This window comes from Pelodiscus sinensis, chromosome 3 (assembly GCF_052426305.1).
Source record: "Pelodiscus sinensis isolate ZL-2025 chromosome 3, ASM5242630v1, whole genome shotgun sequence".
NCBI lineage: Eukaryota > Metazoa > Chordata > Testudines > Trionychidae > Pelodiscus > Pelodiscus sinensis.
Window position 1 is genome coordinate 130,003,124 of NC_143054.1, and position 26,530 is coordinate 130,029,653.

Genomic DNA, 26,530 nt, shown 5'->3' on the forward strand with positions numbered 1-26,530 from the left:
GGTGTTGAATACAAATAAGAACTGTTACCTGGGAACTGATGTTTTTGGTTGAAAGCTCTAATTTTAATCTAACCTGGCCATCAACTGCTTTCCTTTCTCTGCATAGACTGCACAAGGTGGTGGTCATCGAACGCTTCTATATGGACATGCAATATTGCTGCGTCATTCCTACAGTGGCATGGTATGTATGACTTTGACTTAGATGTTAGATGTTGATGCTAGTATGGGTGTCTGCTTTCTGTCAGTATATGGTAGTTACAAGTGCAACACTCATGCGATTGCCATTTAAAATATCCTGTGAATTATTCACATGAGAGAAGCATTTCTCCTACTGAACTTTTAGAGGCAAAATGGCTTAGAAGACTAAATGATTCAGGAGACTGGTAGTAGGAAACTGAGCCTTTCACTTCTAGGTCCTCCTTTTGATGTTCAGCTCTTGTTGACACAGACCAAAATAGTTAATATTTGATCCTTGTTTGTTGACCTATGCTAAATGAGTTGGTGACTCCATAACTGTAGTCTGGTTGGCAGTTTGAACACAAGCTAAAAGCTGAATGGACAAGGAAAGGCAAAATTCCTTCCTTGCATATATTTCAGATAGAAATCTTTCCATTTTAAGTCCCTTTCTGGAGTGTCTAGGTTCAAAGCTCCCTAAAAGGCCCATTAAAATCTTAGAAATTACACTCTAAATGGAAATCTTTCTGTTACTGCCAGTATTGCTCTTCCTATTTTTCAGCAGAAAGCTGATGTAGACAGAGACTGACAACATATTTCAGAACATTAATCTTCGCTCAAGTGCTGTTCTCATTAACAGGCAGTTAAAATCATGGAACTTTAAAATAGAGTGGTTAAGATTGTTCACAAACTGATATAAAATTATTGTAATAGCAGGTTTATGGCTTGTAACATTCAGAATAAGAATCACGCATGAGAGAAACTGACACATATTCTTTTTTTGGGGGGGCAGTATCTTTGCTGTCTCTCCACCTCACGGTCTTCAATGGATAAACTGGCATTTGACGTGGGATTGCAAGAAGACACAACTGGTAAGTATCTTTTATGGAATTCCATCCCACTGAGGATTCCTTCTGTAAATGGATATTAATGCAAATTACTTTATAAAGCACGGCTGCAAAGTTAAAGATTTAGAAATTAAGGTTCCTACAACAATAATACCAAGGTTTCATTGCATATATACAATAGTTTATATTCCATTTTCTCAAGTTGAATATGTATTGTCATGTGTCTTTTTAGGTTATTAAATGCATATTAAGAATATTGCAATTAGAATATTAAGGATACATAACATGCGCAGGTAATTGTGGCTGTAAAATCTTTACCTTGCACATTTTTCCCTTTGCTTTAATTCTACATTATTAATGTTGCAATAATGAAGGTGGCTGAAGAAATAAGAATAATTCCAAGCATTTCCTTTCTAATGTCTATTTCATTATTTTATGACAACACAGGTGAGGCCTGCTGGTGGACCATACATCCCGCCTCCAAACAGCGATCAGAGGGAGAAAAAGTGCGTGTTGGAGATGACCTCATCTTAGTTAGTATCTCTTCAGAAAGATATTTGGTAAGGTCTACAGTAAAAATATGTAGACAGTGTTTGTTTTATAGAAATGATGTTCCAGGAAATGATATGGAAATTTAATACAAATATTGCTCTGCAGTTGAACTTGCAGTTTTCTCTTTCTACATTAAATAATACAGTTTTGGTGTTTGATAAAATATGAATATCTGTAAATGATTCTTATGTTCAAGTAGTAACATGAATATCATTACGTAAACAGAAAACTGCACAGATCTGAAAGTAGTGACATTGCTGTATAGACCGTAGGGCGGTGAGCCAGATGTGGTTCACCAAAGTTAGCCTCTGATGGTCAGCTGGATGCTTTGGTTACCTGTGCATCTACAGTTATGGCCGCTTACAGCTCCTGTTGGCTGCAGTTGGATTGGAGAGAACGTGCTGGGTGGCCCTGAACAAGACAGTGTGAGACAGGCAGGGAGCGTGGGCCAAATAACTAAATCAGCCTGCATAGAGCTTCCTCTGGACCCCAGCCCTTCAGTGGTAAGGTCCCCTGGTAATCTCATTGTGCTTATGCCCCTTAGAAATGTCATTGTGTTCCACCAGGGTTGTGTGCCCCACTTTCTGGGAACCTCTTCTCTAAGCAAAGAGAAGAAAAGGGTGCAGGTGTTAGTCCCTCTGGTGATTCTACATGCTCCAAAGGATCTGGAGCAAATCTGATCATTTCCTATGCTAGCTGATACTGAATCTGCTTCAATGATATAGTGGTTGCTGGCTTCATGTGCAGTCCTGAAACATCCGAGGAGCAATTGTTTGTAGGCAGAATATTTCCAGAAGCTGCTACCAATGTGGTGACCTGTGAACCCTTTTCTCTCCTCCAGTGCATCAGTGGAGGAGGGAAAAGTAGCTTCAGTATAATTTTTAACTTGCACATCTCAAGCTGCACCAGAAAGGAAGACATTTTTGCCCTTTTTTCTGCTTGGGAAAGGCTGAAAAAATTAAAGTGCATGTGATCATCAGCTACAGTTCAATGAGATGTCAGCACTGACATGCTTAGTTGTAAGGAAGACCTCCAGCAGGCTTTTTGCTTTCTTGGAGTTTGCTCTCTGCACACTAGCACATTCTTCAGCATAGGAACATTAGGTACATTTAAATATGTTACTTTTTGAATGAAGGAAGTGGGTGGATTGAAACAAATTGTCCATTTCCACAGTGCACCATGCATTTCTCTTATGTCAGCAGTAGTGCATGTCTTGAGTACTGAATTTAAAATAAAATGAGCCAGTCATTTGGAGCTATTGTTTTCAGGATGTAATTGTGGCATTAGATACATGGCTTGAAGATTCTTGTGGAACTATCCTTCTGAGAGTTACGCATTTCAGTAAATCAGAATGCACAAAATTCTGCAGTGAACACCAATGAACAGAATTGTGATTGTGAGAGATTATTTTCATTAAGGCCAATATATATATAATGCTAAACAAAAATACATATAATTGGGGAACCTTCTGTGCAAGGGGAGATTTCAACTTTTTAGAAATAATAGGCTGCAGAGTTTACTTATATTTATAAAATATATTCTCGTTTGATTTAAACCCTATGACTGAATAACAGCTGTTTTAAGATTTTATCCTTTTTTGTTGGGGGGGGGGGATGCAGCTAGAAATAAGGGGCAGATTTAGACAACCTTAATAAGACACTATTTTCGGTTACTACTTAGTTTGCCAGATAATTTGGGCTGACATTTTCCATAATGGATGTCTGTCTCCATCTGATTTTTAAAAATTTAATTGAAAATTGGTTGAGCTGTTTTAGAGTGAGCTTGTGTGTGCGGGCGAGGGAAGATGGTGGAATATGTAGTTTTCCGTATGTTGAAAAAGTTCCTGCAACTATTTCATTATACAGCTGTGCAAATGGGAGCCATGGTGGGATGGATGGAATGGAGTGGGACAGTGGGTGGAATGGGAGAGGGATAGAATGGGATGGGACTGTGGGTAAGCCTCAGGCAGAACTAGGGCAGAGCAGGGGCAGGCCTGCATGCGGAAGGCAGGGGTAAGAGGCTCTCTACTTGCTCGGATACAAGGCCCCATAAAACATTAATCCTCCCCTGAGTCCCAGGCACTATGGTAATACAGATAAATAATAATAACTAATAGCTTCTACACTCCAGTTCCCCACCTGCAAAGTGGAAATAATTATACCAGCTTTCCTCACAGGGGTGCTGGAAAGATCAGTTCATTAATGTTGGTGAAGCATTCAGGCAACTCACCGATAAGCAGACTAGAAAAGCCCATAAAGAAACAATCATTCTGTATTCAGAGCAGGATCTGACTAGTGTGCAGTACTCCTGCTAAGGGTGCACACACTGAACAATGAAAATAAAATAAAATAAAATAAAAAATACCTGCTCATTGAGGGAGCACAAGACATCCTATGCACTGAATGAGGCAGGTATCCCATGGATAAAGATAACATGAGTAGGAGAGATCATTCTATTTACATTATGGGTTATCGGATCGATCTCAGTGAGCTGGGAGGTAAGATTTGTATTGCTTGTAGTATGCCACAGATGTGCTTTCAGAGAGATCAGGCAAGAAACAAAAAGATGGGATGTCATGCTAACATTAAGCTGTTGATACCGGACACACTGTTTTTAGTGATTACCTGTTGTAGACTGTCTGTCAGCCATCATAATTTGTCAGATATAATACAAATACTGAATTACTACGCTAAAATAACAGGTGCCAGGGATCTTCCATTGCTCCTCAAGTCTGATATAGGAAAATTAATTCAGGATTTTCTAAAGCACTCATTTCTATGGCGTCTAATCAGTGTTACAAACACTAATTTCTATGGTATCTAATCAGTGTTACAAAACACATAAGACAAATTTACAAGATGACCAAGCGTTTGCTGCTGATTGGGAATATAATGAACTGAAACTCAGAGAAGTGTAATAAGCACTCAATCCAATGTATTCAGATAGTACGCTAGCAAAGCAGAGTACACATTAAAGAAAGGGAGGAGATGTCATCCTGTGTATTAAAAATGTATACACTTGGACTAAGGTTGAGATAGAAATAGGAGTCATACTTGTTGAAAGTCTTTGGGTCAGGAGAAAAGGAGAAAAACAAGGCTGATGTCATAGTAGGAATCTACCACAGACCACCTAACCAGGAAAGAAAGGTGGATGAGGATTTTTAAAACAACTAACAAAATAATCCAAAGCACAGTATTGGTGATTATGGGGAACTCCAACTACCCATACATTTGTTGAGAAAATAACATAGCGAGGCACAGATTATCCAACATGTACTTGAAATGCATTGGAAACCATATTTTTTATTTTAGGAGTTTGGAGAAATCTAGTATGAGAGAGGCTGTTTTACATTTCATTTTGACAAGCAGGGAGAAACTGGTTGAAAATTTGAAAGTGGAAGGCAGCTTGAGTGAAAGTGATCATGAAATGGTAAAGTTCATGATTCTGTGGAATGGTAGCAGGGAAAGCTGCACAAAGAGAAAAACAATTTAAAAGCGCTGGCACTTTTACAGTGTGTCATTATAGTAAGGGCACAAAAGCAAAGTATCCCAGTCTGTAGGAAAGATAGGAAGTATGGAAAAAACCTACCCTGGCAAAACCAGGAAATGTTCAATAGTTGTTGTTGTTTTTTTAAGTCCTACTAAAAGTGGATACTTGGTCTAATTACAAAGGATGACTATTAATAAATGCTACAACTATGTAAGGACAAAATTAAAAAGGCGAAGTGTGACGGGGTGAAGGAACCCCACACTACCCGGGAGGATGCGGTAAGCGGCCGACTGGCTCTCTCCGCGGCAGCGGGGAAGGAAGTGCCCAGGCAACGCTGGGACAGTAAGGGCTCCTGCGCAGCGGATGCCAGCGCATGCACCCTGGTGAGTGGGATGCGGAGCAGGTGGCAAGAGCATTGGGTGTGGACCCAGGGGACACCAGCGCATGCCCCTTGCGGGCGGACCAGGAAGAGGGCGGGAGGCCCATAATATGGGAGGAACTGCTGCAACAGAGGGGGGCAATGGGAGCGGAGACAGGTGAGGGATCAGCAGGCCAGGAGGGAGAGGCCTGAGGAAGGGCCAAAGATCAGGGGTGAGGATGGGTGTCCCAGGATGGGCAGAAGGAGTCCTGGCTGCGGGCTGGCAAGTTTTGGCAGTTAGCCCTGCCAGCCAGGTGGGGGAGGTGACGCCCCCCACCTTAGGGCCCTGGGCTGGGACCTGGAGAGAGGGAGGTCCCAGGTCCCCCTCACACTTCTGTTCGGGAGTGGTACGTTGTAGAGACTAGAAGTAACCCCGCCACCGGGGTTGCGTCTTGGACCAGAGGTGGAGGAGAGGGGGACTCCTTTTATGGACTCCTTCACACCAAGGCACAAAATGAGATTAAAATAGAGACATAAAGAATAACAAGAAAATATTCTACTAATACTGGGGATGTGAAAGGATGATGCTTTCTGGATGACAGTTAACTGTTACCTGGGAGCAGCCCCCCCGGAGATGCTGGCTCTCAGCCTGTGTCAGCTGGGAGTAAGCAGCCTTGCATGGGGCGGAAGTGGCAACATGGGGAGGTGGGAAGAGCTGCTGACTCCCAGCCTGTGAGCCTGCTGCTGCTTCTGCCTACCCTTTCATTTTCAAGGGGTGAGAAAGATTTTAAATGGATTTATGGTCTGGAACACCGCTAAATAAAGTTTCAAGAGAATTTTGAAAATCTTGAAAAATCGTTTTTGCAAGTATCAAAGGGGAAGAGAGAGAAAATATATCTAGAACCAGAGGCAGATTTCCATTTTTATAAAACTAATCATTCCCATCCAGGATATTTCCTCCTTACTTTTAGTTATAATAGGGTGACTTGATAGCAGACTTTGTTATTTCTGTGTTCTTTAGATGGATTATCTTTTTCTTTCTAATGCAAGCTATGCCGTAGACACTCACATCTTAATAACTTCTAGCTGAGATTATTGTAATTTTCTGCTTATGGGACTTGTCTTGTAACTGCCACTGATAGGATGCAGACTTCCTGACTTTTGATATTTCAGTTGTGGTAATTGCTAATACCCATCCTTTGTAATCTGCAAAAATAATCACTCAGGAATCTTACTTGACCCTCCTGTTCTAGGAGAAGGAGGAGATGCTTGTACATTGTGAACTGAGGACCTAGATGCATATTGATAGGCTTCTTATACAGAGATGAAATAAATAAATCAGAATTGGATTATATAATATTTTTGAGTGGGTGGGAGGATTTATTTTTGCTTTGTAGCTAGTGTAGAATGTACTGTGATAGAATGTACTGAATCTGTAAACTTGTCCTGTGAAAGTCAATGGAGACTATTAGGTGTGTTATTACTGAATGAATGTTTCTATGTGATTTTATTAAAATTTTATATGTATTTTTAAAATCAGTAATAAATATCTTCTTTCTCTCCATTGTGTAGCATCTTTCATATGGCAATGGAAGCTTACATGTTGATGCAGCTTTTCAACAAACACTCTGGAGTGTAGCCCCAATCAGTTCAGGAAGCGAAGTAGCCCAAGGTAAGAGAAACTTGACTTCAGTTGCTAGAATCTCCTGGACTATGAATTAAATACACCCTGTCTACCATCCTGCAAATCTGACAAGATTAGTGTACTACGGCAATAGGCTTTCTCTTGCATGAATATTTTATCACACAAATGGGTGTAAATCACATGTAGCAAAAACCAAGAATAGCAGTTGTGCCGAAGGGTATAGCAATGATTTCCCACACACTTATTTTTAATGAATGAAAAAATGAAGTAAATATTTCTATCCTCAAGTCAGATATATATATAAAAAAAGCTAGACTACTTTACAGTCCAAATTGAAAATTGCTTTCTTCTATCAATCTTAAATTGCAATACATATAAGAAGAACAGGTAGTGACACCTATATATGGGGGTATGTCTACACTACCACCCTAGCTCGAACTAAGGTGGTTAATGTAGTCATTCGAAGTTGCAAATGAAGCCCGGGATTTAAATATCCCGGGCTTCATTTGCATCTTGCCGGGCGCCGCCATTTTTAAATCCCCGTTAGTGCGGACTCCGTGCCCGCGGCTACACACGCCATGGAGTAGGTAATTCGAATTAGGCTTTCTAATTCGAACTACCGTTATACCTCATTCTACCTAATTTGAACTACCTACTCCGTGGCACGTGTAGCCGCGGGCACGAAGTCCGCACTAACGGGGATTTAAAAATGGTGGTGCCCGGCAAGATGCAAATGAAGCCTGGGATATTTAAATCCCAGGCTTCATTTGCAACTTCGAATGACTACATTAACCACCCTAGTTCGAACTAGGGTGGTAGTATAAACATACCCTAAGTTACTAAGCAATTTCTATGTATGCACATAGCCCACACTAATACAGTGAGTCTCTTTGTTCATCTCTAATACTTAAACCACAGGATTATGAATTTGCTACTGCTTTCCAGCTTAGAGCCTTATTTTTTAACTCCGATAGTTCATGCTTATAGAGCCAGAGGGCCTGGTTTCATTCCCTGCGTGTGCCTTGAAAGGAGGGCCTAGGACTAGGTAGGCAAGGAGAGTGGGACTGGGATGGGCCATGAGGAGAGAGAACCAGAACTGGGTCAGGCTGTAGAATGGGTCAACTGTTGACATGAATTGGACAAAGGATTCCTGAATTTCAATCCTCTGTGATACATCAGTACTGTTGTGACAAAAGGCACAGGAGAATGAGAGATCCTTCTGACAAAACAATCTTTTGAGGCAACAAATACAGTAATTCTTAATTCTGTAGAAAATAAAATTATGATTTACTTTTACTATACTGATGGTCCTTTTAGCAACTCACAAACATCCTTACTTTCCCATTCTACTGGGCTGTGTGTGTTGTTAAGAATAACACCTACCAGTTTAGTTTTTGTAGCTGACATTTTGTAGATACAGATATTTATGGAAGGTATTGGTGTTGATTTTGTTCTGATTTGATTAACAAAGTCATTAGCACCTATTCTCTTCATTTTCCTTATTCTGAGAGGATAACGAGTTTTTACACATTTGGAGCTTACATAAAATGGTGTCTGCAACACTGAATTGTTAGGCAATTATCAGTGCATAGTCTAGCATGACTGAAAAGTAGTGGTAGGTAAGGTGTTCATACCCATAGAAGATCATGTGAAAATGATATCAGTTTTACATTTTTGTATCATCAGCATTTGTTTGAAACTCAGGTCAATACAACTTTTCCCTTGTGCCTTTTTTACAGCTATAGGTATTTAACTAATTGATTTAATTTTGGGGAGCAGCATTTTCCCTTGCATACGTGATCATCTGGATAATGTCAGGAACAATGAATATTAGAAAATGAAGACTTCCTTACAGCAAAGCCAGCAATCACTACTGTAATTAAGTCTGTGTCCTTTGTGAAGGAAGGATGATCTTGAAGTTAAAGCACTCATTTTGAGTGTGACCTTAGACAAATCTCCTTAGTCTCTATGCCTTATTTTATCTATAATTAAAAAACACGAATAGTTATTTCAGAGTGCAGGATGGCACTTTAATTAATGTTTATAAAATGCTTTTACATCTTCATGTGAAAACTGCAAAGTGATTGGTCCTAGATGTGTGTAATTCCAGAGAACACCTGTTCCGGATTAAATATTTTCAACATCTTTTTAAAATTTTTTATAAGTTTATCCCTTTGCTTTACACTAGCTTGTAGAAACAAGACGTTTATTTGGATCAGATTTTTGAAACATTTCAGTAACACAAAAATGGTTTTCATTTAAGTAAAAAATTTACAGGTCATAAGTCCATAATGTGAAATAAATTAAAGTTGGCTACAAGTTCCTATTTGTTGCAGTGTAAAACTTGGTTGCACTACTTTTCACAAACCTGTGTTAAGAAATCAACAAATATAAATTACCAGTGGAAGTGGGTCTTTAACTACAAGTCAAACAAGACTGTACTAGATGTTACATGGGAGCATTTTTAAAAGAGCTGGTTTGTACAGTGCTTTGCCTTTGAAGATGGGCACCAATCTAAATACATGTCTGTATTAACCTCAATATGGATCCATATTACACAATTAAAATATATTTGGTAATGACTCTGAAGGACTCCCAACAAGCTAGCATTTCAAAATCCTTTATCTACAAAATAACCCTTCCCTTTTAAAAACTCCCCAAATAAATTTCTAATATTGCAAATTATAAAAAGGGAAGAAAACGAAATGTTAATCTAATATTGAAGCTTAAATATAGACACTGAATTTGTTCAAGAGCATATAGCATTTAAAGGTTTTTTCCTTAGTATACTCTTAGGTTTCAAATATGCATAAATATGTGACTTTTAATATTTTTATTTGAAATTCTGTACACTGTAGTTGCTTTACAATATGGCTACATTGTTTATTGTAACTTTTTTCCTTCTAGCTCTCTCTTTTCTCATGGTCATAATTTTCTGAAATGAATACTTTTCAGGATGAATTTTTCCATGCTTGTTTTATACACAAATATATATGTCCTTACAAAAAGTTGAACAAAGATCAAAATTAACTGTTTTTGAGTATGATACCTGCATGATGTAAAAATAAAGAAAAATACTTGTTAGGAAAAATGGTCCCATCACCTTCATCTGCCTGTTCAACTGCCCTCTGAACAAGAAACCTGGGAGAAACAAATGTGCTATGAATAGACGAGTGCATCAAATACCTATGAAGAATGGTTTGCAAAGGAGAAAAATAAATTTCTAGTGCCTAGTGTGCAAGTCTCATCAAAAAAATAGGGAAGGTCCATGCAAGAGGAGGTGAGGAAATCTCACATACTCATGACATATAGTGGCAGTAGAGCATTTTGGAGCATTGCTGTGCATAGAGAGCTAGAATCTATGCTGCACCAGAGCTGTATGCACCTAAATCCTGTTCCCTCTCTCGTGAAAGAGCAGGCACTAGTACTGCACACAGGGGAGATGAAAGCAGGATTAGCTCCATAATGTGGCTAAATCTGTTTCTATCCAAGGACAGAATATGTGATAAAAAGATTTTTCTACCAGTAGTATGCCAATGACAATTTTATTTTCCTTTTTCATGCTACAGTAAAACCATGGCAATTAAGCCCTCAAATCATGTACAGATGTAGATCCTGATATAAATCTAAACTAGCAAGGAGAAATTCAGGGTCAGGTACTGAATTTATTACATGTTGGCAACAGTTGTATACTTTGTCAGGCTAATAAAATCTCATTGAATTAAACTGGAAATTGACTGAAACTCTGTCCTCTTAGCTCTTCTCAGCTCATCTTAATTTGGGAAGGCATTGTAAAGCTCTTATGACATTAAGTTTTAGTACCACATACACAAGCAAAATGGGGCCGAAAGAAAAGGTTTCCTGATGCCCTTATTTGCTGAGATTTAAGTGTGGTCATTAGGAATTTATTTCCAACAGTTGTCTTGAATTTTTCATGTGCTATGTACAATGAACACTTATGTGCTTGTAATTGGGTATTTACACCCAAAGATTGTAAAAGTGGGTGTCAGGTCTCAGATCTATATATGCACCTATGGTTTGGATACATGGAACAATTGGAGGCCAGCCAGAATGTAACCCTTTAACAGTAAAATGCAGGACAATGTAGCACTTTAAAGACTAACAAGATGGTTTACTTTAAAGTGCTACATTGTCCTGCATTTTGCTTCAGCTACCCCAGACTAACACGACTACATTTCTATTACTATTCCCTTTAACAGTGTTTGAGTGTGGGTGGGTTGTTTGGTTTTGGTGCGGTTCAACTCAGACAAACATAGATGACTTCCTCTTCTTCCTTTCATTCAAGGATATCTGATAGGAGGTGATGTGCTGAGATTATTACATGGTCACATGGATGAATGCCTGACTGTCCCTTCAGGGGAACATGGAGAAGAACAGCGAAGGTAGGTCTTGAAGCCTAAAACACATACAGGAATAATAAGCTTTATTGAATTCATTTTGACTGTTACATTATTTCAGCATGTTAGATTGATAGATGTCAGTCACCCTAAGGAGAGATCACATTGAGTTCAACTCTTGCTATGAATTTACAGCCTCCTCTGGGTTTCCTTTTTTTTTCCAGTTTCATTAACCTTCCTTCCTTCACAGTTGCAAAAGTAATCAACTTTATTGGAAATGGACTTAACACAGGCACATCAAGCCCATAAATATGGCATAGAATTTATTGTTGCTAAAATTGCTTCCCCCCCAGGAAATGCTACTGTGAATAGAATGAAGTGTAAGGGGAGGATCTTGAATGTTGCCTGTCCAGATTTTCGAGTAAATCCCACAAAGCTTCCTTTCACTGCAGTGAGGTAACAATACTAAGAGCTTAAAGCATTAAAAACTGATTTAATGAGCTTCTAATTAAACACACTAGGAAAAATAGAGAATAACATTTATTCTTAACCTTAATCTACAATGTAATCTCCACTATATTAGAAGAAGCTTAAGTGTGCAAAGTCCAGCATTCTGAAATTAGAAAACATATTAACATGTCTTACAGTTTTCGTCTCTTGAATATTTACAAATTTCGCTACTGTATAAAATATTTTCTGTATCTTATTACAGACTAGTTCTCCTCCCATCTATATCTAACAGGAGGATGCACACATCTGTGGGAGATTCTGTGAAGCCTCATTTCAGTTCTTAGAAATATACTCTATATCCGATATGTGGCATTTGACTATTGACAGAGATCAGAGCAGTTTTGTTGGGTGATGGTCTTGTAGGATTCACTATTTGCCCTGCCCTTGTTTCTCTTGTATTTCATCTCCCTAGATCAGTATTGCTGAGATTTCAATGGTTCATGAGCCATATATGTGGTCAACATTACCCAAAAGAGCCACAATAGTGTGACTTTATTGTTTCATTCTCTTTCTCTAATTCTCACAGCACAATGACTGACCTAGTATTATTAGTTTATCAACTACAAGTGGTTAGCAACATAGGAAAAGCATCCTGATCAGTTAATAACTTAAACTGGTGAATAATGAAATCAGAGCATTTTAATGTCAGGTATTCCACGTAAAGGCAGGAGACATATAAAGAAACATTCCACTCATGAGTGTCTGTGTATCTCTGCAAACTTTATACATATCGTGTATATAGCAAACTTTGTACATATTGTATATACTAAAGTTGAGATATATTTGGGGGTATGTTTATTCTGCATCTTCTGTGCTGGTAACTTTTACAATACTCTGGCATCAGGCTTTAGTCATAAGGCTAGAATTGCATTTTGTTTCAGTATGTCTTCAAAGGCTAGTTCTACCTTGCAAAATGACAGCATAAAAATTGCATTGCAGGATCCCATATCTATTCTGACTCACCGATTTCTGTATCAAATTTGCTCAGCAAACAAAAATATTTTTCTCCTAAATCTTTTTCTCAAATAGGCAAAAGATTAAATAGTCCTGAAATACCAACTTCATTGGATTTTGTTGCCTGGCATCAAATATCTGGAATGAATAAAACATTTAAGTTTGATGGTTTCTGTACTAGAAAGCTTTTTTAATGGTTTATTTTTGTGCTGCATTTTCTAGTGCATGCTAAATTTAATTCAGTTTGCATATAGATAGGTAGGTTGAGTAGGATTCTAAAGATTGCTAAAATCAGTGGTAATAGAAGAAGTATTGTATGCAACATATGGCCCTCCCTCAGGCCCCTTTCAATGTAATGTCATTGAAGTTGTCTCAATTGGGATGATATATGTCCCTTATTAAAATTGTTTAAAACAATTTAAAAATAAGTGTAGGTTGTTGAAGGGTAGAGATGTGGAGGAAGGAAGAAACTCTTAGAGCTCATTTAAGTGTTCTGACAGTATTTAGTAATTTAGAAAAAAATCAATGCAGTAAAGTAGGATAGAGTTTCTGGGAGAGGTATATTTGCCACAAAGTCCAAGTGAAATAACTGCTCAGAAAAGAGGCTTCAATAGCCTTGAAAGGAGGTGCACTGCCAAGACCCTCTGCTTCTGGGTGTGCTTGCCCTCCCAAATGAGTCTGGGGAGACTTAAGTGCAGTATCACACCGAGGTTCTTTATTCCTTCACAGTATTCCCACCACTAGTGTCCAGCTGTTTACAAGGCTTCCTTTTCACAGGCAGAGTCAGTCCCCAGCTAAGAGGCTTGCAGCTCCCTCCCTGACTGACCTCTCCTCACCTGCCTTCTGGTGACTTGCCAGCCTTTATAGTTCTTAGGTCTTTGAGCTGGCAGGTGTTGCCGGTCCTCAAGCAGGCACCAGGCTCCTTCGCCAGGTTCAATCTATTATCCCTGATTAGAGCTGGCAGGGCAGGGCTAATTAGGTGCTCTTGTGGCAGCATCCTGCCACAAGTCTTGCTAATGTATTCACAGGAGACACTCAGAGTAGGCTGCCTGAATACCTCCAAATGAAGTAGCAGTTTTAAGCAGGTTCATCTTGAACTTGTATATAACTAACTCATAAAATAATGAATAATTAGTTTGAGAGTGGGGGGGGGGGGGATGGAAAAAATTGTTTGTGATGATACTTTAGTTCAACTGGTATAATATTATAGTGTTTCAGAAGCAACTGTTATTTTTCATGGACATAGTGACTTGACCTTACGGTAGGGGTGAGCAAGATATAGCTTGTAGGCTGGCCTACCAAGCCTTTTAGTCAGGCCTGTGGCCCACTCCACCAGGACCTTCCAGCACGGAGCAGCTCCATGCCGCTCAAAGCTGCTGGATGTTCCTTCTGGCTCTTTGCACTGCAGGTGGGAGAGGGGGAGAGGCTTTGAATGCTGCCCCGTCCCCAGCACAATCTCAGCTCCTATTGGCCATAAACTAGCCAGTGGGGGGAGATGAGAGCTTGTGCTGAGGGTGGAGGCAGCATTCAACACCTTCCCTCCTACCTTGGGCAGCACAGAGAGCCGTAGGGAACAGCCAGCCACTTTGAGTGGCATGTAGGCTGTATAAAGGTCCCCCTAGGTTGTTGCCTGGGAGCTGCTTAGGTAAGTGCCTCTCAACTAGATCCTGTCTCTGGCACCCCACCCCCTTCCACACCTCAACTAGCTCCCGGACTCTGCATCCTTTCCTATATATCTCCTCCAGGCCACAGACCTCTCCTGAGCCCATATCCCTTCCGGACCCTGCACTCCAAACCCTTTCCCCATATCACAACCCTTTCCTTTACCCACATTCCCTCTCAGACCCCACATCCTCTCTTGCACCCCAGTTCCATAATTCCAAACTCCCTTCTGTGCCCAACCTCCATCCTAGACCCTGCACCATCTCTATAGAAAAGTGCAGCCCTTGACCACGTAACAAAATCTTGGCCCCCATAAAAATTATTACCCATCCTTATCTTATAGAATGCTGAGTACTCTAGCCCTTATCCATTAAGAACAATTAAATGGGGCTTCACACATAAACTAAGCATGTTTTGGTTTGAGGTCAGAGGGTACAGCATCTTCAGGCTAAATTTAAAAAAATGTAGATTTTTCATTGAATTATATGAGAAGTTCAAAAGTCCTTGATTTGCTTATGTTGTTCAATTCATTGTTTTATGCTTTCTCCAAATTTTTATATTTCAGTTTTTTTGTAGTGATAACTTGGAATTGAATAGTAGAAATTGCTAAAGGTCAAAGTGGAGGTTTTGGCAGCTAAGTGTTAGAATCGTAGAATACTTGTAACTGGAAGGGACCACGAGAGTTCATCAAGTCCAGTCCCCTGCCCTCACATCAGGACAAAGCACCATCTAGATCATCCCCAGTAGATGTCTGTCTGACTGGCTCTTAAATATCTCCAGTAATGGAGATTCCACAACCTCCCTAGACAACTTTTTCTAGTGTTTAACCACCCTGATAGTTAGGAAGTTTTTCCTAATGTCCAACCTAAATCTTCCTTGATGCAATTTTCCTCCTTCCTCCTTGTGACACTTTTCTAGATTCTTGGAAACTGCTATCATGAATCCTCTCAGTCTTCTCTTTTCTAAACTAAAACAAACCCAGTTCTTTCAGTCTTCTCTCATAGGTCATGTGTTCTAGGCCTTTAATCATTTTTGTTGCTCTTCTCTGGACCTTCTCCAATTTCTCCACATCTTTCTTGAAATGTGGTGCCCAGAACTGGACACAATACACCTAATCAGCACAGAGTAGAGCAGAAGAATGATTTCTCGTGTCTTGCTCACAGCACTCCTGTTAATGCATCCCAGAATCATGTTTGCCTTTTTTGCAACAGTGTCACCAGCATTTGAGCAATATTTGTAAGAGTTGGCTGAGAGATGCACAGATTAATTAACACTGATTTTCAATATGTCATGAAACACAAGGGAAGTTCCAGAAGCTGAAGGAAAACTGATGCTCTGCCAATGTTTTAAAAGGGTGAAGGGGATGACCTGGGTAATTATAGGCCTGTCAGCAACCACAGGCAAGGTAATGCAGCTGATATGGGACTTGATTAATAAAGAATGAAAGGAGGTTTGTGGAAAATAGATCTATCAAATTAAACTGATATCTTTTTATGAGATTACAAGTTTGGTTCATAAAGGTGATATTGTTGATGTTACATACTTAAACTTATGTATAGCAATAGACTTGAGACTGTCTGACATTTTGATTAGAAACAAGAAAAATATAAAATGAACATGGCATGCATTAAATGGGTTAAAATGTAATTGTAAAAATTTCATAAAACAGGTTTGTTTCTCACAGGATCTCACAGTGATCAGTTCTTGGTCTTATGCTAGTTAACATTTTTATTAAAGACCTAGATGAAAGCAAAATCATCACTGATAAGCAGAAGATGACCCAAACTGAGGGAGTGGTAAATAATGAAGAGGACAGCTTACTGATTCAGAGCAATTTGAATCACTTGTTAAAAGCTAGTTAGGGAGGGATAGAAAGGATCACAGTGGTAGCTCTTCACATCCGGAGTGGTGGTAAATGGAGTACCCCCCTGAATAGTGCACAGGAAGACTTGGGCATATATTTAAAATTAAATTTTGAACCCACACAAATGAGACATGGGTGGCTTTTCCCTAATGGTAAATTGAATCCAGAGGTAAGTAGAAAAAAATAAAGAGCAGTAATTATTAATTTTTACTAATTGTAGTTTTGAGCACCCTAAGTGAGAGTTGAAAGAACTCAGCATCTTGTAAGAGTAGCCAGACATTTTGCAGCATTTAGCCATAATGGGACCTGTATATCAGTGATTTACTGTTCAAAGAATTCTGTGTTTCAAAAGCCAAAACTCAGAATATATTAAATAAGAAGCTACAACGAGGCTAGCTGGTTTCCACAATGGAAATACATCACTGATATGAGATGAACTGAAGGAAAGCAAAATATTAAAATAATTATTATACTGATTTATCTCCTTTATAAAAGGAGGATCATGATGTCACTGTAACTACCAGCCATCTATCACCAAGCAAAACAGGGAACTTAACCAAACTCACCTAGATGTATTTTCTCTTAAAATTTGCAGAGAATATATCTTTGGGGTAAAACTCTCTCCTATAATACTCTTGCCATACTGCCATGGCTGAAGGCAGCATGTCCTGTTAAAAATCATAGATTTTAAAAACCTGTTTCTTCATCTCTATGTTAATGATAATTTCTTAGATTATTATAATAGGCACAAACTTTAATACCTGGTATAGGCTCTTAGCCTTTACACCCAGAAGGGATCACTAAGATCATCTAGTCCAGGGGTGGCAATAATTTTTGGTGGGGGGGGGGGGGGGCACTCCAAGAATTTGGTAGGTCGCCAAGGGCTGTAACTCTTCTATGATATTGACGGGGCAAAGGCGGGTCTGGGATGGATGCAGAAGGGAGCTTGGGGTAAAGGATTGGGGTACAGGGAGCAGTGTGGGATCTGGGAGGGTGTTTGGGTGAAAGGGGGGGGTTATTAAAGAGGTAGGGTACTGGGTGCAGGAGGGGACGCAAGGGTTTTGGTTGTGACCTGGGGCAGGATCTAGGAGGGGATGTGGGTACAGAAGGGAGGGGACAGAGGGTTTGATTTATGTGGAGTTAGGGGTGGGGTGCCAGAGGCAGGCTCTAGCTGAGAAATGCTTATCCAGAAGCAGCCCAGCCAGATTCCCTGACTTCCATGCCCTGGCAGGCCACTCAGTGCAGTGGTCTGGGAGGCCATGAGTGGTGAGAAGGGTAGCAGTAATTCATGTACTGTGTGTTCTCCAACCAGGCAGCTCCCATTGGCTGGTTTCCAGCTAATGGGAGCTGCAAGGCTGTGCTGGGGTGGGTGCAGCACACGAAGCCTCTCCTCCCTCCCCCCCGCCTGGCCTTGCAGCTGTTCAGACAAACAGAGCCCTGCATTAGGCTCTTCTGACTGGGATATGGTGGTGGGGCAGGTAGGGAGCATGACTTTGGCCCACAAGTGCAGTGAGAGCAGTTTGGCAGGCTGGATTCAGCCTACTAGCCATATTTTGCCTGCCCTGATCTAGTCTGACCACCTGCAAATTGTAGGCCACAGAACCTCACCCAGCCACTCCTGTAATAGACCCATAATCTCTGGCTGAGTTGATGAAGTCCTCAAATCATGTTTTGAAGTCTTCAAGTTCCAGAGACTCCACTGTTTGCCCTAGACTTTTACTTGTTTATGCGGAAATACTTTGGCATTTCTAACTTTTAGACAATGAAAACTAGTTTTTCTTTAAGATCCATCTCTAGTTTTTATTTTTATAAACATGATGTTATAGTAGAATACTATTATTTTAAAAAATGACTCCATTCCATTTTAATTTCTAGAAACATTTCTAGTGAGCATAATTTTGCAAAATATTCATTTTACAAAACATGAACTTTGGGTCACATTTGACCCATTACTTTATAGATTACAATGCTTTTCACGGCCTCTACATTCTGAAGACAAAAAGACCCAAGAAACACACTCTTCTACATGACCTTTATCTTTTGTATTCTTATTTCACCCCATTTCCTTGTGTGGCCCCTGGTTGACTTCATAGTCCTGTTTTACTTTGCTATCGGCTACTTACTCGGCTTTCCGTAGCAGAATGTATGGGCAGAGGTCTGATTTTCCCATTCAAAATATTTCACATAATCATAATTTTACAATGGAATACATGGGCTATTCGTTGAATGCAATTTATTTAAGTGTGCCACATGCAGTAAACTCAGCTCTTTTCTCTGATGTATTTACTTCCCCTGCCATGTGCGTTTTCCTCCACAGTTATACATATGATTTTCCCCAACTTTCTTTGCCTCTATCTCTAGGGAGTACTGCAGTGTGTGGCAACAAAAACATAATGTGCTGTAGCAGCATTTGAGGCACAGAATCCACTGTGATATGTACAGATGGAAATAAAAAAGAAAACAAATGGGTGAATTTCTGGTTCCAGTGAAGTCAGTGAGTTTTGCTATTGACTTGAAAAAGGGCCATGATGTCATGCAATCTTTTTTTATGTAGTCAGCATGCGGAAAGTGACTTTTTAACCTGCTGTCTAATTCAAGTCATCGGCATGATCTAAATACGATGTTCAGAAGAATCTGCTGTGGCTAAATGGTTTCCTTGTGGTTTTGAAAATATATAAATTGAAGTTATGGCTTACCATAACTTATGAATTACCGCTACCCTTCTCGCCACTCATGGTCCCCCAGACCACTGCTCTGAGTGGCCTGCCAGGGCACAAAAGGCAGGAAACCTGGCTGGGCTGCGCTTCTGGGAGTCCCCCAGATAAGCGTTTCTCAACTAGAGCCTGCCTCTGCCACCCCATAACCGTTTAAACTTGAGTAATTTGTGGAGAACATATTTTAACCTTTTTGGGGGTAATTGTACGTAATTGTTAGCAACAGAAGCTTTAAATAATTGTTTGCATTCCAGGCAGCTTGAAATAGTCCCTGTGTTGTGTTTGGTGTCTTCTCTTGAAATTGTAACACTAAAACTTTTTTTTCTTTGTTCATTTTAATTCTGAAGCTTTACTTATTCATAATATCAAGAGGATACATAAAATTGTTGTAATTAGGTGGCCAGTTGGTGTGTGAAGGAGTCATGCACTGAACTGCTTGTGAGAAATTACATAGAATTGTTTCTTTTAATTAAACAGCTGAAAGCAAGATACTGTATTAATGCTAAATTAAGGTTGTATAACTTTTTTTTTTGGTCAGGAAATGCATGTTAAGATTCCTCTCGCAATGTTACTCAGCCACATAACAGATGTTCCTATTTTTCTCATTAGCTCTACAAATTAATTACTTATATTTATGTTTTGGAAGGTATATTATAAAATATGCATGGTCTGCAATGTGGCCAATTTACTGTTCTTGTAGAAACTTTAAAATTTAGTGTTTCTTGACTCGCTTGTTATGGAACTTTTCATGAAGGTAGAGGTGGATTTTTGTGTTTGTGTTTTTAAAAAACAAATCTTAGACCTGTGGTGTCAAACACACTAGTCATTAGCCACATGTAGCTATTTGGCCAGTTGAGTGTGGTTAATTGGCTGTAGTGGCTACTACTTCAGAACCGATTGGACACTATGGCCTTAGAGCTCAAGTATATGTTGAAATAGCACTTGTTTATGTTCGTATGTAAAGGTATTTTCAGTTAGGTTCTGAAGCTGTCTTCTCCTTATTTATGTATCATTATTTGTATTTTGGCTAAGTCTAGAGGCTAATCAAGAGCCAAACTAGTTAACTTAGAGTAATAGACCATGCCTGCCCCAATTTTTAGATGAAACAGGCACAATAATGAGGAATAGGATAGAATGTGCATGCAGAAAGAAGAGAGAGTTACAGTTTGCAAACTTAATTTTAGATGCACAATTCTTTTTTCCAGGGGTAGAGGTTGGTGAATTTCTTACTATTTTCAAAGTCTTTGTTAAACTGGAATTATGTAAATAGAAAGACAAAGGAAGGGAGAAGAAAGGTCAGAGCCTAATTAAGTCCCGCCCTCTTTAATACATCTCTCTTGCTTTAGTACCAAAAGGCCGGCTGAGGGGCAGCAGTGCTTCTGCTGATTCTGGGTACAGTTTTCAGAAGGGAGACTGTTACTATTTCAATAGAACACTCACAAATCAAAAATTCTCCAACAGATTGCCGTAACACTATTGGCAACACTATATTAAAGGGTCAGAGGAAGGCAAGAGGGCAGTTAGCAGAGAAGGACAGTGCGTAGGCTGAAGAACCTGTGGAGTAAATCTCAGTGCTATTATTGGTGAGATGGATCACTGTGTTGGATTCTTCATCCTTTTGGTTTGTACCAACATAAAATACTCATGTATCTTCTCCTTTGCCTTTAAGACATTCTAGTACTGACCTGTGAAAGCAGCTCCCTACCTGTTTCTATGGTAAACACTTATGTGCCTTGATCCTGACAGTTTTCCTATTTACTTCTTCAGCTAATATATATATATATATATATATATATATACACACACACACACACACACACACACACACACACACACACACACACACACACACGCCAATTAGCCCGTCATAAGACGGGATTTTGAGGTCTCTCCTCTACGTCGGTCTTCTCTCCTGAGCCGCTGTTCTCTCATTCCGTCTCTCTCTCTCTCTCTCTCCTCCTCCTCCTACTTCCTCCCCCCTCTCTCTCACTCAGCTCTCCTCCGCCTCCTGCCTCTCTCTCTGTCTCTCTCTTTCACTTCTCCTCCCTCTCCTGCCTCTCACTCAGGGGATTGCAGAGCCCAAGAAGTCCTAGAAGACAGAGAGCAGCTATTGCCACAGGCACTGCTCCGTGGCCCAGAGAGCAAAATGAGGTTATGGCCATAATTTCAACCCTTGTGCAGCAGAATACCTGAGTTGAGAGGATACAAGCTAAATTTTTCTCAAAGGTATAGCAAAGCTCACAGGACAACCTAGTTCCTCCAATGTCTCTAGAGTCATTGCCTCTGCTTTTCATCTCTTGAGGCATAAAGCCTCCATCCACCTTTATTCAGGCAGTATGCTATTGCTTAGTGACCCAATATGATTCTTGTTCTAAGAACTATAACTAAGGCTTTGCAGTTCATATTATTTATAAATCCACTTATAATCCATTGAAAGCACCATGCTGTTAAACATATAACACTCAAATAATTTTAATTAAAAAATATTAACTAAAAAGATAGCTGTTCAGGTGAAACCTTAACGTTTTTTAACATTTGTGACATCTAGATTTGCTTTGAGTTATTTGGTTACTTCATTATCTCCTCAATTTAATATTTTCTCTTTACTGAATCAGGTAAATTTCAACAATATCAAAATGGTAGAGATTATTTCATTTAGTGCCCTGCATTGCAGTTTGTGAATGTAATTGGTATGGCTGCTGTCTCCCCACACTGATCTCACAATATTGTCATAAGAATATGAATTGGCTAATGGTTCTCTGGGGGGAATTTGGTATGCAGTAATCTATTTTTAACTTTTCTAATTAATTCATTATTGTAATTGGATATTCAGTTGTGTCTCTGCCTTTTTGAGGTTTTGTCATGCAGAGCAAACTCCTACTGTACATCTCACAAAGCACAAGTGTGCTAGGAATCAGCAAGTGGGAACATGATTAATTCTGGTTAGCCCTTATGTTCATGTCCCAGTAATATCACTTAGAGCCAAGGATTGTGCAGTCTGGAGCCAAGAATTGTTCAGAGCTGAAGTGAAGAAAGGATGAGCTCTCCTTGGTGCTGAAGTTATGGCATGTGAACTGTAAGGAACTAGAGAGCAAATTAGCAAATTCTTGGTCCTAGTGACTTTTTATATTAGGAGGAATGAAATAGATTAATCTCATGATCAAGAAGAACTGTTATATACTTAATAAAGAGTCATAGATCAGACAAAAGATAGCTTCATTATAAAATGCAGTATTGTAGCTGTGTTGGTCCTAGAATATTAGATACACAAAGTGGATGAGATAATATCTGTTATTGGACCAACTTCTGTTGGTGAGAGAGAGATGTTTTCCAGATTGCACAGCACTATTCTTTAGATCTTCCTAGAGCCGTGTGTAAGCTTGAAAGCTTGTCTCACCAGCAGAAGTTGATTCAATGAAAGATATTACTTCACCCACCTTCTTTCTCTTTTTACCTCAGGGGTGGGGAACTTCTGGTGCACTGGCCACATGCAGTTTGTCAAGGTTAGCAGCTCTCAGGCTTCCAGATGGTTTCTTTACCTGAGCATTCAAAGGCATGGAGCCCTGTAGCTCCTAGTGTTCATAGTTCACTGTTCCCAGCCAATGGGAGCTCTAGGGTTCTGTGCTTGTGGATGCTCAAGTAAACAAACCATCTGTCAACCTGCTAGCAGCAAACCCTAGTGAACTATGTGTGGCCTGTGGGCCAAAGGTTCCTCAATCTTGCTTTAGCTTCATTATACAGACGAACTGAAGAAGCTAAACTTCTGTAGTAAAGATGAACATCAGGCTCTTGGGGATTCTGAATTTATTACAGTTATGTTCTCTTGAAATAAAAATGCCTAATGGCATGGGTTTGTGAGCATAGAAAAATTATTTAAAAGGTTTACTGGAAAAAGGAAAGGAAAATGTCAGGAGTGTTTTATGGAAGTGTCTTACAGGGGAAGAGGAATATATTTTTTGGCCTTGTCTATACTCTCTCTCCTATTTTTTTAAGAGGAGGAGCCAGGCATATCCATTATTTATTTTTGTATGTGCTTATCTTGGAGCTTTTTTATTAAATGCAGATGGTGCCCTGAGGGTAACTCTTTGTTATATGGTTGTGACTACTTTCTTCCACTATTTGATCTGAGGAAGTGGGTCTGGCCCATGAAAGATCATCTAATAAACCATCTTGTTATCTTTAAAGTGCTACATTGTCCTGCATTTTGCTTCAACTACCCCAGACTAACACGGCTACATTTCTATCACTCTTTGTTATATGGAATTTCTCATTCACAATGTGGGCCTTTCCCCCCTCTTTTTTTTCTGTCACCATTACTTTTGTCAATATTTATCATGATACAATGAATAATGTAGATTACTGCAGAATTTGTTTCTCTGCATTGTTGTTCACATCATAATATGAATCTTTATTGTACTTAATACATTGTATTTTTGTTTTTTCCATCATTCCAATATGAATCTGAAATAAATCCTTTGTAGCCAAAGGAACTATTACAGATGCACAGCTATAACTCAGAGCAGTGAGTGTTTTAACCCAATTATGGCATCTGCTATTAAGGATTAGTAGTAAAACTTCTGGATCTTATTTGGTAAGGATTAAAATGTAATGGAACACTTCATTTTGGACCCTGAACCTCAGTAATACTAAATAAATGGTAGAAATGGGATATATCAAATGGAACAACACTGAAAGCCATTTTGATATGAAGTAAATTCGAATAGTTATTTTCCGGGGATTTAAGAGCAGTTAACTAAGCAAAGCACTTTAAAGAAGATAACAAATGAAGATTAGGCTTCATGTTAACCCACAAATCTGTTATCTTTCTACCATTCTCAGTTTCAAGCCAAATACTGTCTGTGTAACCTTGTTGATTTCAGCAAAGTTGCATTAATGTAAGTGAAGATTGTGTTGTAGTCTCTTATATTATATACTACTATGTGTTTAAGAAGAGTTATATCTGCTTTGGAAGAAATAGAATTTGTTTGGCCACTGTGACAGACTGCTGGCTAAGCCAGAGCTCTGCTACTACAGTATGGCTAAAAAGGCCAATTACAGCCAGCTGAGCAAGCCCAGGCCTGAAGGGCTAATGGAAGTAGCTGTGGGCCTCATTTAGCCAGAGGGCTACATATGGCATCCAGAGGGGAAGTGAAGGAGGAGGAGACAGAGTGGCTGTGTATGCTCCCAAGCCAGAAGGAGAGGCTGGCTGAGTATGCTGCGAAAAAAAAGCTCTGTAAATAGAAGGTGGTGGGAAATTGGCACTAACAATAAAAGTCATGGGTGATTGCACCAGAAAGAGTCCTCGGTTGATTAGTGACCCAAGAAGGGATCCCAAGGCAAGAGGTCTGGGCAAGGACCTTGCCATAGCACAGATTTCCTTCTGTCTTCCTTGAAACCAAACAGTATGTGATGAGTTGATTCTGTCGAAGTATTAATATGGATCTGAGAATCCAATTAACTTGCCTGTTTGTACCAGTAAGGAGGGCCAGGTAATGAGAAGCAGAGTCCATCTGGGGGAGATCAGGGCTCATTTTTCTAAAGAGTTGGGTGAGCCCAGTTGGGAGGAGGAAATCTGGAGGTACCTCAAAGAAACTTTCTGAAAGGCTGAGGAAGAAAAAGGGGAGAAGGCCAGATAGGCCTCACTAGATGCTAGCTGGAGGACTAGTTGGAGTCTCCCTGAATATCTGACTACAGGGAGAATTGGATCATCCCCAATATCATATGATGGATTGAGGGATAGAAGGACATTCTAAAGCAACACAGGCATGCCTGCAGTGAGGTGACTGGCAGCTGAGCCCAGACACGTTAAAGCTTTGGATCATGTAAATATTAATGGAGTATTTTGGTAAAGGACTCTTGGCCCCAGAAAGAGAGAACTCTGTAAAGTAGTCTGGCTGGAGGGACAGGGACTCCTGTGGCTGAGAGAGGCCCTAGGAGAGTTTGGGAGAGGAAATTGAGGCGCAGTTGCCACAGCACCACATCTGGGCACAATGGGATGGGTTGGAGTAGCAACTTGCTGCAGGCACTTAGGAAGTGAGGGAGCCTCTGACTGTAGAATTTCAATGAATACTGAGGAACTAGAGGGACAGTAATGACATCTCTCCTCTCCTCTCCATTGACTGGGAGCTAGGGGTAACAACCACTGCATTGACAAGGTAATTTTTTAAATGACACATATGTTGAATAGGATCTGTTCTTTCTCTTTCTTGTGCCTAGACCAGTGGGGACTTCTACTCATCACCCTCACATTCCAAATAAATATCCCAGATATAAGAACTTTGAGTGTTTATTACTGTACATATAGCAAACTACCCCTTTTCTTGAATAGATTGACTGGTTGTGGAATATTCTTGGCTTTGAGAGGTTTTTTTTTTTGCTTTGTTTGGAATTTCACATTGGTCAGAGAAACAATATTTGTAGTGTTAATAGCATACACTTTCATTACTTGCTAATCCATTATTTATTTTTGTTTGTGCCTATCGTGGAGCTTTCTTCTTATTAAATGCAGATGGTGCCCTGAGGTTAGCTCTTAGTATTATGGAGTTCCTTGTTCACAGTTCATTCAAGGTAGAAGCATTCCGTTTCACTTTGCAGTCCAGCAAAGCATTATTTATAACCACTCTACAGTACAAAGAGAGATTACTGTATGCTACCATATTCATTCAGAGAAAATGGCTCAGAAATGTGCCAGAAACTATTTTCCAGTTGGAGGTTCCAAACAGTGTATTTACATTTCCCAGCTTTCATGTCATGTAGTCTGCTCTCCTCTCCGATTAGCTTTCAGAGTCCTCCCACCTGAGCATTTCAAGACTCATCCTTCCCGTTAGTGGGTCAGCCAATGGTTTAGGCCCTCAGGATCTATGAATGATCTTAAGAGGAGACAGAGAATGTATGCTGACATAAAACAAATCCGTTCAACAAATGAGGACCCAATCTTTCAGTTTCACTACATGCATTTTTGTAGGTGTTTTAAATTGCATTGGTCTGGGATTCACTAGATATTCCATCCTGGATCACTGCCAAAAAAGCACACGTGGAATATGAGATTAATGCCATATTTCAAGCCTTCCAACTTCAGAAATAATTTTACTCCAGCAGGTTTCAGGATATCACATACATTTAACTGATTTCACACACATTTTAATGGCCTTAGATCTACTAAAACAAATGTTCAAGCTTTTTATCTTATCTTTTTCTCTATCTAAAAGAGAGAATTCCAGCCACATATATTATCAGTCTTGAATGTTGGTATTTTGTGAAACTTCAGGTCATTTTACAGGAAAATAAGCAGGAGGATGATCAGAATTTTATAATTTTAAACAAATGCCTGACTACTAATATGGTGTTGAATAGTTATATTGTAGCAGCCTCTGCCACAGCAAAGAGCCTCTGCTATGGTAGT

The 26,530-nt window shown here is 39.7% G+C and overlaps 1 protein-coding gene across 1 annotated transcript in view; it reads left to right on the forward strand.

The window, feature by feature from the left end:
* Positions 1 to 26,530, forward strand: part of RYR2 (ryanodine receptor 2) — a 646,972-nt gene that overhangs the window by 254,318 nt on the left and 366,124 nt on the right. The window contains exons 6-10 of the mRNA XM_089777369.1: positions 107 to 181; positions 968 to 1,046; positions 1,470 to 1,582; positions 6,994 to 7,093; positions 11,373 to 11,469. Coding sequence (XP_089633495.1) covers positions 107 to 181; positions 968 to 1,046; positions 1,470 to 1,582; positions 6,994 to 7,093; positions 11,373 to 11,469 — 464 coding nt within the window. The remainder of the gene's footprint in view (positions 1 to 106; positions 182 to 967; positions 1,047 to 1,469; positions 1,583 to 6,993; positions 7,094 to 11,372; positions 11,470 to 26,530) is intronic.